This window comes from Cuculus canorus, chromosome 17 (genome assembly GCF_017976375.1).
Source record: "Cuculus canorus isolate bCucCan1 chromosome 17, bCucCan1.pri, whole genome shotgun sequence".
In the NCBI taxonomy this organism is placed as follows: Eukaryota; Metazoa; Chordata; class Aves; order Cuculiformes; family Cuculidae; genus Cuculus; species Cuculus canorus.
This window is the reverse complement of record NC_071417.1, coordinates 12,387,680-12,403,040: the sequence shown is the minus strand read 5'-3', so window position 1 is coordinate 12,403,040 and position 15,361 is coordinate 12,387,680. Positions and strand designations below refer to the sequence as shown.

At 63.5% G+C, this 15,361-nt stretch overlaps 1 protein-coding gene across 1 annotated transcript; it reads left to right on the top strand.

The window, feature by feature from the left end:
- The first annotated feature begins 2,417 nt into the window (after nt 1–2,417).
- Nucleotides 2,418–14,548, top strand: LOC104056151 (EMI domain-containing protein 1). Its single transcript, XM_054082690.1, has 14 exons — nt 2,418–2,597; nt 6,149–6,262; nt 6,379–6,485; nt 8,573–8,659; nt 8,739–8,800; nt 8,902–9,007; nt 9,385–9,483; nt 9,653–9,790; nt 10,198–10,284; nt 10,362–10,414; nt 10,510–10,563; nt 11,139–11,174; nt 12,199–12,736; nt 13,959–14,548. Exons 1-14 carry the CDS (start codon nt 2,503–2,505, stop codon nt 14,087–14,089), a joined length of 1,707 nt encoding a protein of 568 aa, XP_053938665.1. The 5' UTR covers nt 2,418–2,502; the 3' UTR covers nt 14,090–14,548.
- Nucleotides 14,549–15,361: the final 813 nt, after the last annotated feature.

Sequence of the window (15,361 nt, the reverse complement as noted above, 5' to 3'; positions counted from 1 at the left end):
GGCAGCGCTCCCTCATCCACTGCAGCACAGTCATAGAGTCCTGGAATGGTTTGGGTTGGAAGGGACCTCAAAGCCCATCCAGTTCCACCCTCTGCCATGGGCAGGGACCCCTCCCACTGGATCAGGGGCTCCAAGCTCCACCCAACCTGGCCTGGAACCCCTCCAGGGATGGGGCAGCCACCACTGCTCTGGGCAACCTGGGCCAGGGCCTCCCCACCCTCACAGCAAAACATTTCTCCCTAAGATCTCATCTCAATCTCTTCTCTTTCAGCTCTAAACCATTCCCCCTCATCCTATCCCTGCGCTCCCTGATCGAGAGCCCCTCCCCAGCTTTCCTGGAGCCCCTTTCAGCACTGGAAGCTGCTCTAAGGTCTCCCACAGCCTTCTCTCCTCCAGGCTGAACAACCCCATCTCTCCCAGCCTGTCCTCTTATGGGAGGTGCTCCAGTTCTTGGATCATCTCCGTGGCCTCCTCTGGACTCGCTCCAACAGCTCCATGTCCTTCCTGTGCTGAGGACTCCAGAAGTGGCCAAGTTCTCCCCAGGGCAGGTTCCGTGCTGGTCCCTCTGCCGCGGGCGCAGCTCAGGGCACGGTTGTTTCCTGCGCTGTGAGCACCCATTGCTGCTTCCATACACCATCCCATGGGATTTGTCCCTTCCTTTGAGCCCAACTCCGGGCTCTTCTCATGCTGGGAAGGGGGGGGGGGGGCGGGCAGAGCACAGCCCCCCCCAAACCCCCACCCCACAGATGGGGCGCCACACACATGGGATCCCTGTTGGAAAAGGCTTGGAAACGGAGACCACCCAATGGGCTTGGAATGGGTGCTGACAGCCTTGATCAGGGGCTGAGCCCCAAAGTGGGGGGGCTTCATCCTGCCCCCCACATCCCCTGCAGAGGAGAGGGGGGGGGGAAAGGGGGGCTGCTGGGGTGGGAACAGCCCCGAAACAACCTCAGAGCCTTTACACACACATAAACACACACATAAACACACACACACATCGCCTTAGTGCCCCTCCTTTAACATCCTCCCCCCTTGCGGGGACCACCCACGCACCCCCAGCACACACGCAGCCTCCTCGCACACACGGAGACAGACAGACAGACAGACAGACAGACGTACACATATCCAGGCTGAGCGCACACGGAAAAACCACAGGCGCGGGCACAAATATCGCCGCGTGTGCACGGACACGCACGGAGCTGCGTGCATCGCACACAGACGGGGCGTGAGTGTGTGAGGACATCACGCACGCACGTATTCTTGCACACACACGTGTATCCACGCGCTAATGGAAGGGCACACGTGTGAGCCCGTGCACACACGTGCACAGGTGTGTGAGTGCACACACACACGGGGGCAGGGGGATGTAGATGTGTATCCATACACACAGAAGGATACGCAGACGTGTGTCCGGATGGACACACACACGTGTAACCACACACAACAGGGGGCACACACGTGTGTACCCACACAGGGACAAGTTGAGGTATGTACTCACACGAGGGCACACCCGTGTGTCTACTCACACATGGACATGGACACGCATGTGCCCACACACAGGGACACACACGTGTGTTCTCAGACACGAACATGCACACGTGTGCACGCGCGTAAGGATGCACACACATGTGTACCTGTGCACATGTATATGCACACAAGGACATGCACACACACGTGTACACACACTCGCACACGTGTGTGGTCACACAAGGATGCACACATATGTGTGCTCACAGACGGACTCGCACTCGTGTACTCACATATACGCATAAGGACGCACACACATGTGTGCTTACCCACGGGCACTCACATGTGTGTACTCACAAACACACAGGTGTGTCCGCACAAGGACACACATATACACATACATGTGCCTGCACAAAGACACGCACATATACACACACATGCACACATGTGTGCCCGTACAAGGACATGCACATGTACACACATGCACACATACACACACATGCACATATCCACACACAGACACGTGTGTGCCCACACAGGGACACTCATATGTACACATACATGCACACGGGTGTGCCCACACAAAGACACGCACATATACATACACACGCGTGTGCCCGCACAAAGACACACAGACGGACACGTATGTACTCATATGTACACGCGTGTACTCGCTCAAGGACGCATACACACGCGTGTGCTCACCCCCCGCACACAAATATACACACACACGCGTGTGCCCGCACAAAACACGCACATATACACATACACACACGTGTGCCCGCATAAGGACACGCACATACACACATACATGCACACGCGTGTGCACAAAGACACGCACACGTATGTACTCATACGTACCCGCGTGTACGCGCACAAGGATGCGCACACACGCGTGTGCTCTCCCTCCGCACGCACACACACACACGCACACACGCGCACACACACGCGCACAGAGGCGCTCTCGCCTCCCCCGGTCCCTCCCCGGGGCGGGGCGGTCGCTCCCCGCCGGTGCCGGTGCCGGTGCCGCTCGGCATGTGGGGCCGGTGCCGCCGCCCGCCCGCCGCGCTCGGGCTGTGCCTGAGCCTCTGCTGCCTCCTGCCCGCCCAAGCCTGGCGCCCCGCCCGCGGGTACCGAACCGACCGGGAACGGGAACGGGAACGGGAACGGGAACGGGGGGGGCTCCGGGGAACGGGAGCAGCAGAGGAGATGGGGCTCCCGGTACGAGGGGTGCGGGCGCTGGTGGGGGGGGGCTGAGTACTAGGGGAGTGCCGGTACCGGGAGGCTTTGGGTACCACGGGGGTCCGGGTACCGAAGGGCACCGGGGAGATGGGGGTCCCGGTACCGGGAGGCTTTGGGTACCGGGGGGGCCGGGTACGAAGGGGACTGGGGAGATGGGGGTGTCGGTACCGGAGGTTTTGGATACCGGGGGGTCTGGGTACCGAAAGGCACCGGGGAGATGGGAGTCCCGGTACCAGAGGCTTTGGGTACCGGGGGGGTCCGGGTACCGAAGGGTACCGGGAAGATGGGAGTCCCGGTACCGGGAGACTTTGGGTACCGGGGGGGCCGGGTACCGAAGGGGAGATGGGGGTCCCGGTACCCGGGCTGCAGTTACCAGGGAGGTCTGTGTACCGGGAGGCGTTGAGGAGATGGGGCTCTCGGTCCCGGGGCTGCAGGCACTGGTGGGGGGGTCTGGGTACCAAAAGGCACCGGGGAGTGGGGCTGCGGGCACCGGGGGGCTCCAGTACTGGGGTGCTGCGGGGACCGGGGGGCACCCGGGAGATGGAGATGGAGCTGCGGGTACCGGGGGATGCAGGGACCACTGGGCTGTGGGTACGGGAGCACCAGGGAGATGGGGTTCGGGTACCGGAGGGGGCTCCGGGTACCGGGAGGCACTGAGGAGAAGGGGCTCCCGGTACCGGGGGCTGCAGGCATCGGGGGTCTCCGGTACTGGGGGGCCGCGGGCACCGGGGAGATTCACTTACTGGGGGGCACTGAGGAGATGGGGCTCCAGGCACCAGGGGGTCCGGGGACTACCGGGGAGACGGGGCTGAGGGTACTGGGGGCTTTGCGGGGGGGCTCCAGATGTGGCAGGTGGGGGGAGCGGGGGGCAACGGGGGGGGACTGTAGGGACTGGGGGGCACTGGGGAGACAGGGCTGCGAGAACCAGGGGGGCGCCGGGGGCTGTGGGTACTGGAGGGGCATCAGGGAGATGGGGCTGAAGGTACTGGGGGGGCTCCAGGCACATTGGGTGGGGGGTAACGAGGGGGGCAGGGGGTGCCAGGGGTCTGAGTACCGGGAGGCAGAGATCCGGGCATGGGGGGCACCAGGGGGGCTCTGGGCACAGGGGAGGGGGCGACAGGTGGGGGGCTGTGGGCAATGGGGCTGTGGGTAACAGGGCTGTAGGTACTGGGGAGAGAGTCTGGGAATGGGGAGCACTGGGCACTGGGGGGGCTGCGGGCACTGGGGGGGCTGCGGGCGGCACTGGCTACTGGGGACAGGGCAGGGGCTGCTTGGCTTCACTCTGCTGGGGCAGTCAGGGATGATGGAAAAGCTTGGAGGCTGCTGGGGCTTACTGGGAATACTGGGAATACTGGGGGTTACTGGGAATACTGGGGGTTACTGGGTGGGTTACTGGAGGCACCAGGACTTGGCATCACTGCTGGGGTTACCAAGGCTAGCAAGGCGCTGGGACCACTGGGGCTAGTGGGGCCGCCTGGGTATACTGGGAGTGCTGGATCTACTGGGGCTGACTGGGCATACTGGGACACGCTGTGGCTAGTTGGGCTGCCTGAGGGGTGTACTGGGAGTGCTGGGTGTACTGGGGCCACCTGAGCACACTGGGAGTGCTGGGTGTACTGGGACCACCTGGACACACTGGGACCACTGGGATGTGGGGGTCAGCAGCCCCGGGGTTCTGCCTGTCCCGGGAAGCGGTGCGGTCCGGAGCAGCCCTGCCCGATTTGGGGGGGCTGTGGTCCCTCTCCCCAAGGTCCCATCCTGGTGGAGCGGAGCTGGCGGGGGGGTTGTTTACAGGAAATCTTTGGCTTTGGCCGCGTCTCCGGCACCGGATTGCCGGGACCTCTCGGTTCCGCTCGGGTTGGCGAGGCAACAGGCAGAAGCTGCCTCATTTCCCCTTCCCTTCCCAGCCAAGCCCAGGAAGCCCCCCCAGACCCCACCACCACCCCACTGCGGGCATGGTGGGGTTCACAAGCCCCCCACTCCATCCCTCTCACTGCCCTAACACATCCCTGGGGTCCCCCTTCATGCCCAAGCAGGGCAGGGCATGAAGCCAAGAGGCCGGTTTGGGGAAGGATGGTGGGATGGGGAGCCCACCCCAACATCAGCTTTGCCCCGGGTGCCCCCACCCTGCCAGCAGAGCCCAGACCCGCTCAGTGCACGCGTGCCGGCCCAGCAGCGGGTGGGCCAGGTCAGCTGGGGCCATGCGAGCGCCCGCACGCCGATGCCTGCCAGCTCCTGGGAGAGATTCCCCACATCCGATGCCCGCCGGCTCTTGGGAGATCATTCCCCACATCCTCCCTGTGCCAAGCGAGAGGAGAAACGGGCCAGGACCTGTCCCCATCCCCATCGCCGCGGGCGCTCGGCACCACGGCTGCATCCTCGCCCCACATCCCAGCGCGGCATCCGCGTGGGGAGCATCGCCTGGGCGCTGGATGCCCACCTAAGGGGGACCATGCCGGGTGTTGTCACCCTGGCGAGGGGGGACAAGATGTGCCCCCAGGACTCCGCTCGGCATCGCGTGGCAGCAGAAGCGTGGAGACGGCTCCGATACTTTCCCAGCCCTGGCACTGTGCCTGCCTGGGACGCTGCCCGGCCGGAAAGCCCTGTGCCACCCTGCTGTGCCCCCTCCTCCCCGCCACCTCCCAGACAATTGTCCCCGCTGCCACCGCCTCCCTGCTTGCAGCGCTGTGGCAGTTGCAAAAAAAAAAAACCTCAAGTTTTGACCCAAATTTCACAGCCTCAGGGTTTGGAGCTGCTACTGGGATGTGGTGGCACTGATGTCGCCTCCCACCCTCTGTAAGGGGAAACTGAGGCAGGAGGGGGCAATGCCCGGGGTGGGCAGAGCCTGGCAGGAGGTGCTGGTGTGGGGCAGGCAGGCGCCCAAAGAAAGGAGCCTTTGTGTGGGGTGGGCGGGGGGCACAGGGGGGTCTGGGCCAAGCTCCAGGCCAGCTGGAATGAGGCCCGGAATGCGGAGAGAGAGAGAGAGAGGGATGGATGGGTTTCTGTGTGGGTAGATGGAAGGATGGAGAAGTGGGTGGAGGGATGGGTGTTCCTCTGTGGAGAATGCAGTGGGTGGATGGATGGATGGATGGATGGATGGATGGATGTTCTTTGTGGGTGGATGGAGGGTTGGATGGATAGAGGGATGGAGGGGTGCGTGTTCCTCTGTGGAAGAATGCAGTGGATGGATGGATGGATGGATGGATGGATGGATGGATGGATGGATGATGGACCTACATGAATGTGGGGCCCCAGCTCCCCTCAGCAGCGCCAGAGGGACCCCTGGGCACCTCAAAAGCTGGGGTGGGCATCTCCCAGCGTAGTCTGGGGGGTTGGACCCACTGGGATAGGAAGGGGACACCTGGGTGGCACTGCCAGCTCCACCACCCTCATGGTGTCCCCTGGGATGTGCCGACAACAGCGGTGGTTTCCCTTCCAGCAACTGGTGCTCCTACACGGTGACACGGACGGTGTCGTGCCATGTCCAGAACGGCACCTTCCTCCAGAGGGTCTTCCAGGGCTGCCGCTGGCCCCTGGCCTGCAGCGGGGGCAGGTGAGCGGTGTCACTGGTGTCCCCAGGGAGGCAGGACCCAGCATCCCAGGGTGCTCCGCTGCCCTGGGGTCTTGGAGCTGGGATGGGTCTGGAAGCGCTGCCCCACTCTGTGCCAGCAGCTACCGCACCGTGGTCCGACCCCTCTACCGGGTGACCTACAAGACACTCACGGCGCTGGAGTGGAGGTGCTGCCCCGGGCACGCTGGGGCCAACTGTGAGGAAGGTGGGAGCTGGCACAGCCATAGGAAGGGGCCTCATCCTGCCCTGACACTGGGTTCATGGTTCTCTCAATGGTTGGGCTGGTGAAACCGTAGGGCTGTGTTCCTCAGCTATTGGCATCGCTGGTGGGGATGGACAGGATAGGGTGGGGAGGAGAGGGATGGATGGGTGGAGGGATGGATGGAGGGATGGACTTTTGGGTGGGTGGATGGAGGGTTGGGTGGATGGAGGGATGTTCTGATGGTTGGTTGTTCTTTGTGGGTGGATGGAGGGTTGGAGGGATGTTCTTCTGCACGGATAGGTGGAGGGAGGGAAGGACAGGTGGACAGACAGATGGATGTTTGTGTGGGTAGATGGAGGGATGGGTGGATGGATGGAGGGATGGGTGTTCCTCTGTGGGTGAATGGGTCAGCAGATGGATGCATGTTCTTCTGTGTGGATGGATGGATGGATGGATGGATGGATGGATGGATGGATGTTCCCATGGGTAGGTGGGTAGATGGACAGATGGATGTTCCTACAGATAAGTGAGTGGATGGATGAATGTTCCTGTGAGTGGGTGGATGGATGGGTGGATGGATGGATGGCTGTGTCCATGCATGGATGAGTGGATAGACAGCTGGGTGGATGTATCCTTTGCCAGTAGGCGGATAGGTGGGTGGGTGAGTGTCCCTGTGTGTGGACGGATGGGTCGGCAGATGAGTGGGCGAGTGGAGAGCTGGAGGGAAATTCTGGTGGGTGGGTGGGCGGATGGGCAGACATCCCTACATTTGGCTTGATGGGTAGGGGTGGGTGGCAATGAAGGGTTGGTTGGTGGGGAACTGCAAAGGTCAACGGATGGGTGGGGTGGGGATGGACGGACAGACAGATAGCCACTCCCGGGTGAGGATGGCTGCCTGCCCGGTGTCCCTGCATCCAGCCAGGGGGCGGGAGGACAGCTGTGAGATGGATGAATGGGCGCAAGGCTGTGCCATGCGTAGTGCCACGGAGCTCCTTGTCCCCATCGTCACACATACCCTCCTCCCTCTCCCTCGGTCCTTCAGCTGCCCATCTCCACCCCATCTCTGTGGGGTACGGGGGTCTCCGGGGCCTGGCACCCAGGGGTGGGGGCTCCTTGGGGACAGCGAGGTGGCACCATGGGACAGTGGCTGGCATGGGGGGAGCCTGGAGCCAGCTGGGTGGCAGGAGCACAAGGGGAGGCAGGGGGGCTTTTCCTCCTCCTCCCCCTCGTACGTGCTTGGCCGGCTGCCCCACATCTGGCCCCACTTACGGCCACAGCAGCTGTCCCCTGCGGCACGGTGGTGGCCGGGGTGGGGTGGCAGCGTGGGGGGTGTGATGCCACCAGCTCTGCTCCAAACACCCCCGTCCTGCCACACTGGGTGGCCCTGAGCGCTGTCTCCAGGGCTCCTCCGGGGGACATGGGGTGCTGGGACCCCCAGATGGGTGGTGGTGTGGGCAGTGTCCCCCCCTCAAACCACCCCTGAGCTGGGCACGGGGCGGGGGGGGACTCACTGGGGGGAGCTGGCTGGGAGGGAGGGGGTTCAGGACCATGGGGGGGTGGCTTGGAGTTTGGGGGTGCTGGTGTGTGCTCATTTGGGGCATCTGGCTCAGTTAGGGGGTGGTTTCAGGGATCTGATGTGATCATTGGGGGTTTGGGGGGCTCTGGCTGAGTGTTGGGGGGTGGTTTGGAGGGATCTGGTTCAGTACCATTGGTGGGTTTGGGGCATCTGGACGGTCACCCATTCAAGGATGGGAGGGGGGGCTGCCCTGGGAATGTGGATGGGTTTGGGGACCCGGGTGGGGTTTGAGCGATCTGGATGAGGGTTAAGGGGTGGTTTTGGGGGGATCTGGCTTGAAACCGTGAATGGGTTTGGGGGAATCTGGTTTGGGGACATGGGTGGGTTTCAGGGATCTGTTTTGGGGCCGTGGGTGGGTTTGGGGCTCAGACTCACCAGGAGCAAGGATGGGGTGGAAGCAGCAGGAGCCTCTGCACCCCAAATGTCTGAGGGGGTGCAGCCTTGCCAAGCCCCATGGCCTTCTGGGGGGCTCCCCCAAGAGTACCCCCTATCTGACCCCCCCTTCTCTCAGCAGAGCCCCCCAGCTTCCTCGCCCTGCGGGATGCAGGGCACCCCAGCCCTGCCCCACGCCGGCCCCCACTGCGCCCCACGGCTTTCTCAGGTGGGTGCCCCCAAAACCACCCAGAGGGGGGTGGGTGCCCCCCACCCAACCACCCATGACACCCACTTTCTCCACACAGGGTGCCTGAACTGCAGCCATGTCGAGGAGCTGACAGCCCGTCTCACCACCCTGGAGGCACAGGTGAACCCCAAAACCTGTCACCAGCCCTTTGAAGACCCCACAGGGACCCCTTATGCTTTTCCCCACAGCTGTGACAACTAACATTGTCATCTCATCGCCAGGTGGCCCGGCTGGCGGTGGCTGAACCCCCCGTCTCCTCAGGCAGGGGTACGGAAAGCGGGAATCTTTGGGGCGCCCCAGCTGCCCGCGGCAGCCCCGGTGGGGATGGTAAGGATGGGGCTGGAAACATTGCTCCCCTGAGTTGGGGTGCTCCCCTGAGTGTGGGGGGGTGCTCCCTTGAAGAAGCATTGCTCCCCAGAGTTGGGGTGCTCCCCTGAGTGTGGAGAGGTGCTCCCTTGAAGAAGCATTGCTCCCCTGAGTTGGGGTGCTCCCCTTTGTGTGGAGAGGTGCTCCCTTGAAGAAGCATTGCTCCCCTGAGTTGGGTGCCCCTAGCTGAGAGGAGGGGGGCTCCCCTGAGTTGGGGGGCTCACCCCAGCATGGGGACGATGCTCTCTTGGGTTGGGGACTCCTTTGAAGAGGGGTGCTTCCCTTGAAGTGAGAGCGCTCCCCCAAGTTGGGGGACCCCCTGAGGTGTCATTTTGCAGGGCGCCCCAGCTGGAGGGGCCCCCCTGGCCCTTCGGGGGACACAAGAGGACGGGGTCCATCGGGCGTCCCCGGGCTGCGGGGTCCAGCGGGGCCACCAGGTAAGGATGGGAGGGTGGCCTGCAAGGGGGGGTCCAGCTCAGTGTCCCCCCCAAACCAAACACCCCCAGGCAGATTTGGGGGCTCCATGGGGATTTGGGGGCTCACAAGGGCTCCAGCGCTCAATCTTCAATCAAGGCTCAATGTTCCCCCTCCTCTTCTTCCCTGCAGGCCCTCCCGGCCCCCCAGGACCCCCTGGCCGGGATGGAGAAAGGGGTGACCCCGGAGAGAAGGGGTTACCGGGGCCACCTGGACCCCCCGGCCCCCCCGCCCCTGTGGGGCCAGTGATAGCCCGGAGCGCCGAGCCCAGTAAGAGGGTCTGGGGGGTCCCCTCTTTGTGCTGACCCTGAGGATGGGGCTGGGGGTGGTCTGGGGGTGCAAGGGGTTCTCTCTTTGTGCTGACCCCCAGGATGGGGCTGGGGGTGCAAGGGGGTCCCCTCTTTGTCCTGACCCCCAGGATGGGGGTTGGGGGGTGATTTGGGGGTGCAAGGGGGTCCTCTCTTCAGACTGACCCCAGGATGGGGGCTGGGGGGTGGGTTTGGGATGCAGGGGGTCCCCTCCCCAGCCTTACACCCAAGATGGGGGGCTCGGGGTGGGCAGAGGGGTGAGAGCATCGTCTAGGCTGGGGGTAATGGGGCCAAATCCTGCCCAGCTGGAGGGGGTGCTGGGAGCCCCGGGGGGACTCTGGCCCCTGCCCACCCTCTATCCCCCTCCAGGGGACCCCATCCTCTCCAACACTGTCACCGAAGCAGCCGGGGGCATCGTGGGTCCCGCTGGCCCCCCTGGACCCATGGGGCCAATGGGTGAGTGCTCCCCCCTTTTTCTCCCCAACGAGCGTTGTTGGGGTGCTCTGCTCAGCTGTCCTCCCATCTCTTTGCAGGTCCCCCCGGCCCCCCAGGGCCCATCGGTCCCCCTGGCCCCCCAGGACCTGACGTAAGTGCTGGGAGCACTGGGATGGAGGGGGGGCTCAGAAGGGCTGAGGCCCCCCCCAGCCTACGGCTGATGACCCCCAAATTCTCCTTGCACAGGGCCAAGCTGGGGCACCTGGAGCTGCCGGCCCCCCCGGGGACAAGGGAGACAGGGTGAGTCCCCACAACGAGTTGGGGCATTCTCAGCCCCTCTCTTGCACAAGTTGGGGGGCTCTCAGCCCCCAGCATCTCCTGCAGTGAGAGGGCTGGGGACAAGTTGGGGTGCTCACAGCCCCTTCCCAGCACCTCCTGCAGTTGCGGAGGGTCCAGTCATGCCTCCCAGGGACAAGGGGATGGGGTGACACAAGTTGGGGCGCTCTCTGCCCTCCCTAGATCTCACACAGTATGAGGGGCGCAGGGACAAGGGGACAGGCTCCCTGTGACACGATTTGGGGTGCAGCCCCCCTCACTTCTCTTGCAGTGGGGGGGGTCCGGCCACGCTCCCCAGAGACAAGGGGAAAGGGTGACATGATTTGGGGTGCTCTCTGCCCCCTGGCATCTCCTGTGGGAGGTGGGTCTGGCCGTGCCCCCCCAGGACAAGAGGGACAGGGTGAGTCCCTGTGACCCGAGTCGGGGTGCTCTCAGCCCCACTGCCCCCCAGAGTGGAGGGCTCCCCGAGGACATGGGGACACGAGTCGGGGTGCTCTTGTCCCCCCTGTTGCCCCCAGCCCCTCTCCTCTCTGTTTCAGGGCGAGCCTGGCCCCAGGGGCGAGAGGGGCGCTTGGGTGAGTACAGGGGGTGTGGGGGCGCCCATGGGTGCTGGGTGGGGGGTGGGCATGGGAGGACCTGGCCCCTCCTCTGTGCTCTCCCCACATCTCATCCTGGGACCCCACTGTCACCGTGAGGGTCCCCAGCACCTCACATCTCATCCTGGGACCCCGAGGACACCATGAGGGTCCCCAGTGCCCCACATCTCATCTTGGGATGCCAGTGACATCATGGGGGTCTGCAGTGCCCCATGTCTCATCCTGGGACCCCACTGTCACCATGAGGGTCCCCAGCACTCCACATCTCATCCTGGGATCCCGAGGCCAGCACAAGGTCCCCGGTGCTCCCAGTGCCTCACATCTCATCCCTGGGATCCTGAGGACACCATGAGGGTCCCCAGTGCCCCACATCTCATCCTGGGGACCCACTGTCACCGTGAGGATCCCCGGCACCCCACATCTCATCCTGGGACCCCGAGGACAGCACGAGGTCCCCAGTGCTCCCAGTGCCACACATCTCACCCCTGGTACCCCAAGGACACCATGAGGGTCCCCAGTGTCCCACATCTCATCCTGGGACACCAGTGACACCATGAGGGTCCCCAGTGGTGCACATCTCCTCCCTGGGACCCCAATGGTGGCATGGGGGTCCCCGCTGTGCCCAGTGCCCTGTCAACCCCGCCCATGGTCCCCATGTCCCTTACATGCCCCCTCACACTGCCCCTCTCTCCACAGGGGGAGGGGGTGCACCAGCTCCGGGAGGCGCTCAAGATCTTAGCGGAGAGGGTTTTAATCTTGGAAACAATGATCGGGCTCTACGGTGAGTGGTTGGAGGGGGGACACTCCCCGCCCCGGGTGGCCACCATCCCTGTGGCCAGGCCACCATGCCCAGTGGTCCTTGGCTCACCCATGGCTTGGGGCTGCAGGGAGGGGGGCCCTGGGCCACCCTGTCCCCTCAGCGGTGGCCTCTCTGGGTGATGCGTGATGACATCAGGTGCGCATGATGCCACCACCCATGCTGTGCCATCACAGCCAGCACTAGGGACCTCTTGAGGGCCACCAGGGCACCCATGGCTGGGCACCCCAGGATCCTCCCCTTGGGCAGGGACCCCCCTGGACCCTGTCCACCTTGGGGAAAAGGAGGTGGCCTCCCATGTGTCCAGGGGCCTGGTGCACTGGGGGACGTGTCTGTGTTCCCACCGAGGACATGCCCAGTGCTGCTGGGGACATCAAGGAACCCCCAACTATCCCCTGGACCCATGCGGATGGAGGAGCCCCTCACATCCCCCTGGGGCCATGGGAGCTCCCGAAATGGGGGGAGCACCTTCCTGGGAGACCTGGCACCCCTTGCCTGCTGGCGCTGCACCCACGCTCTGCCACCCATGCCGTGCCACCATGCCATGCTCTACCACCCACGCCACGCTCTGCCACCCGTGCCGTGCCCGCGAACGCGTGCTCTGCTCTGCTCTGCTCTCTCACTCTCCCCCAGGCCAGTAGCTTCCAAACCCTCCTGTGGCTGCAGGCCCGGCTGGAGGTCCTGGCTAGAAGGGTCACCTTGCTGGAAGCCATCATCTGGCCAGGTAACCGTGCCATCTTCCCTCCTCGTCTCTCCGCATGAGCTGAGCATGCACAGGGGGCTGCAGCACCTGGGAGTAATTGCCTTGGAGTCCCCCAGGGCCAAGAGAGGCCATGGAGATTCTTCTGGATTGAGAGGGACAACCATGAGAACCCTCTTGGGTCAAAGGAGATCATGGAGACCCTCTTGGATTGAGAGAGATGATGATGGAGAACCTCTTGGGCTAAAGCAGACCATGGAGACCCTCTTGAACCAAGGGAAACCCCGAAGCTCCCCAAATTTCACGGGAGCTCCCTGAAACCCCTCTCAAACCAAGGGAGATGCTCTCAGACCAAGAGAGACCATGAAGACCCACTTAGGTCAAGAGAAACTCTGGAGCTCCTTAGACCAAGGGAGCCCCTGGAGCTCTCCAAGGATCAAAAGAGACCTTGGAGTTCTTTGGACCAAGGGACCTCCTGGAGCCTCTCTCAAACCAAGGAAAACCATGAGGATCCTTTTGGAGGTTCTCAGATCAAGGGAGCCTCTAGAACTCTCCAAGGATCAAGGAAGACCATGGAGACTCCCTTGGATTGAGGGAGACCTTGGAGCCCTTTGGACCAAGAGGAACCCCTCTCAAACCAATGGAGATCATGGTGACCCTCTTGAACCAAGGGAAATCCTAAGGTTCCTTGGACCAAGGGAGACCATGGAATTCCTCTTGGATCAAGGGAGACCTTGGAGCTGTTCTTGAACCAAGGGCGCCTCTGGGGCTCTTCTGGGACTAAAGGAGACCATGGAGCTCCTTGGACCAAGGCAGCTCCTGGACCTCACCATGGATGAAGGGAGGAGCCCTTCAACCTGGAGCTCCTCTTGGATGGAGAGGACCAAGGGAGACCTTGGTGCCTGCCTCCTCGTGCCAGGGTGCCCAGCTTAGGGTGCAGCGGGTGCCCCCCACCCTCTTCCTTCTTCTCCTCCACCTTCAGCTGTGCTTTCCTGCAAGAGGGGTGCTGGTTTTCAGGGTGCCAGGCAGGGGTGCCAGCCAGGGAGGGTATCCTCATCGGTGTGTCCTCCCCGGTCCCAGCATGGGGGTCCCTGGGGACAGTGGGAGCCACAGGACTGGGAAGCAGTGACCCCCATTTCCACGGGGACCCCCACCCACAGCCCCGATGCTGGGATGACTTTTTTTGGGGGGTGGGGGTATCACCCCCTGCCTCCTGATGCTTTTCTCTCTCCTTTCCTCGCCACAGAATCGGAGCCCGGCTCAGGCAGCGACCCCCCCAGCGCAGCGGCCGCTGGACCCCCCCGCAGCAAGCGTGGCAGCCGCCAGACCCCCTACCGCATCGTCACCCCCCATCGGGGACCCCCTCGCATGCAGTGACAGAGCCTGGAGGAGGGGGGCACTCACTGTCCCAACCCCCCTGAGACCCCGTGACAGAGTCGTGGGGTCACACACCGTCACCCCCCAAGCCTTGGGGAGGGCACCCACTGTCACACCCCCATGCCTGCCACCGTGCATTGGCATTGCCTTGGGGGGGAGGGGGGTAGGACTGTGGTCCCCCCCGTGTCCCCCAGCCCCTCAGGACACTTGGTGCTAGCTGGTGGCACGGCACCAGCCGCCCCCCCCCCCCTCGCTTTGTCCCCCACCACTGCTGCTTGACCCCTCCCTGGGAGTGCAAAGGTGGTGTCAGCCCCTCCTCACCCCATTTCTGCCCCCACCAGTGCTGGGGGTGCGTAAATCCTCCCCCAGCTCCAGCCCCAGGGCCAGGGAAGGGGCTTTAGGGGGGACACAGAAATGGGGACCCCCCCCGGTGGAGACCCCGCTGTGCTGCGTGCTTTGTCCTGCAGCTTTGGGACCCTCAAGGTCATTAAATGCCTCTTGAATGCGTCTTGGTGTCTCTCGGTGACTTGGGGAACCCCAGGTGATGCAGCCACCCATGGGTGAGGACGTCGGCATGAGGGAGGGGCGGGTGCCGGGGGGTCCCATGGGCACCCCTGGGGCTGCCAGCAGGGTGGGATTGGGGCCACAGGACGTGGGGCTGTGGTGACCCAGGGAAGACGTTGTTGTGGCCTCCACCCATAGGACACCCATCCCTGGACACCCACACCCTTCACGTCACTCTGCGACACCCACTAGCAGCAGTGTGGTGGGGTCGTGTCACATGTGGTGTCACACATGGTGTCACCCTGTCACGCTCCCAGCAGAACATTGTGCGGCAGACCAGGATAGGCTGGATCAATGGCCAAGGCCAACGGGATGAGGTTCAACATGTCTCGGTCCTGCATTTGGTTCACAACAACCCCAGGCTTGGGAAAGAGCTGCTAGAAAGATGCCTGGTGGAGAAGGACTTGGGGGTGCTGGTGGTGGCCCCTGGGTGGGTGGTCAAGAGGCCAACAGCATCCTGGCTTGGACCAGTCATGGGGTGGCCAGGAACAGAGAAAGGATTGGCAATGGTGAGGCCACACCTCGAATCCTGGGTTGTTTTGGGCCCCTCACTCCAAGGACATTGAGGGTCTGGAGTGTGTCCGGAGAAGCGAAAGGAGCTGGGAAAGGGTCTGGAGCTCAGGGGTTCTGGGAGCGGCTGAGGGATCTGGGGCTGTTTAGCCTGGAGAAGAGGAGGCTGAGGGGAGACCTCATTGCTCTCTGCAGCTC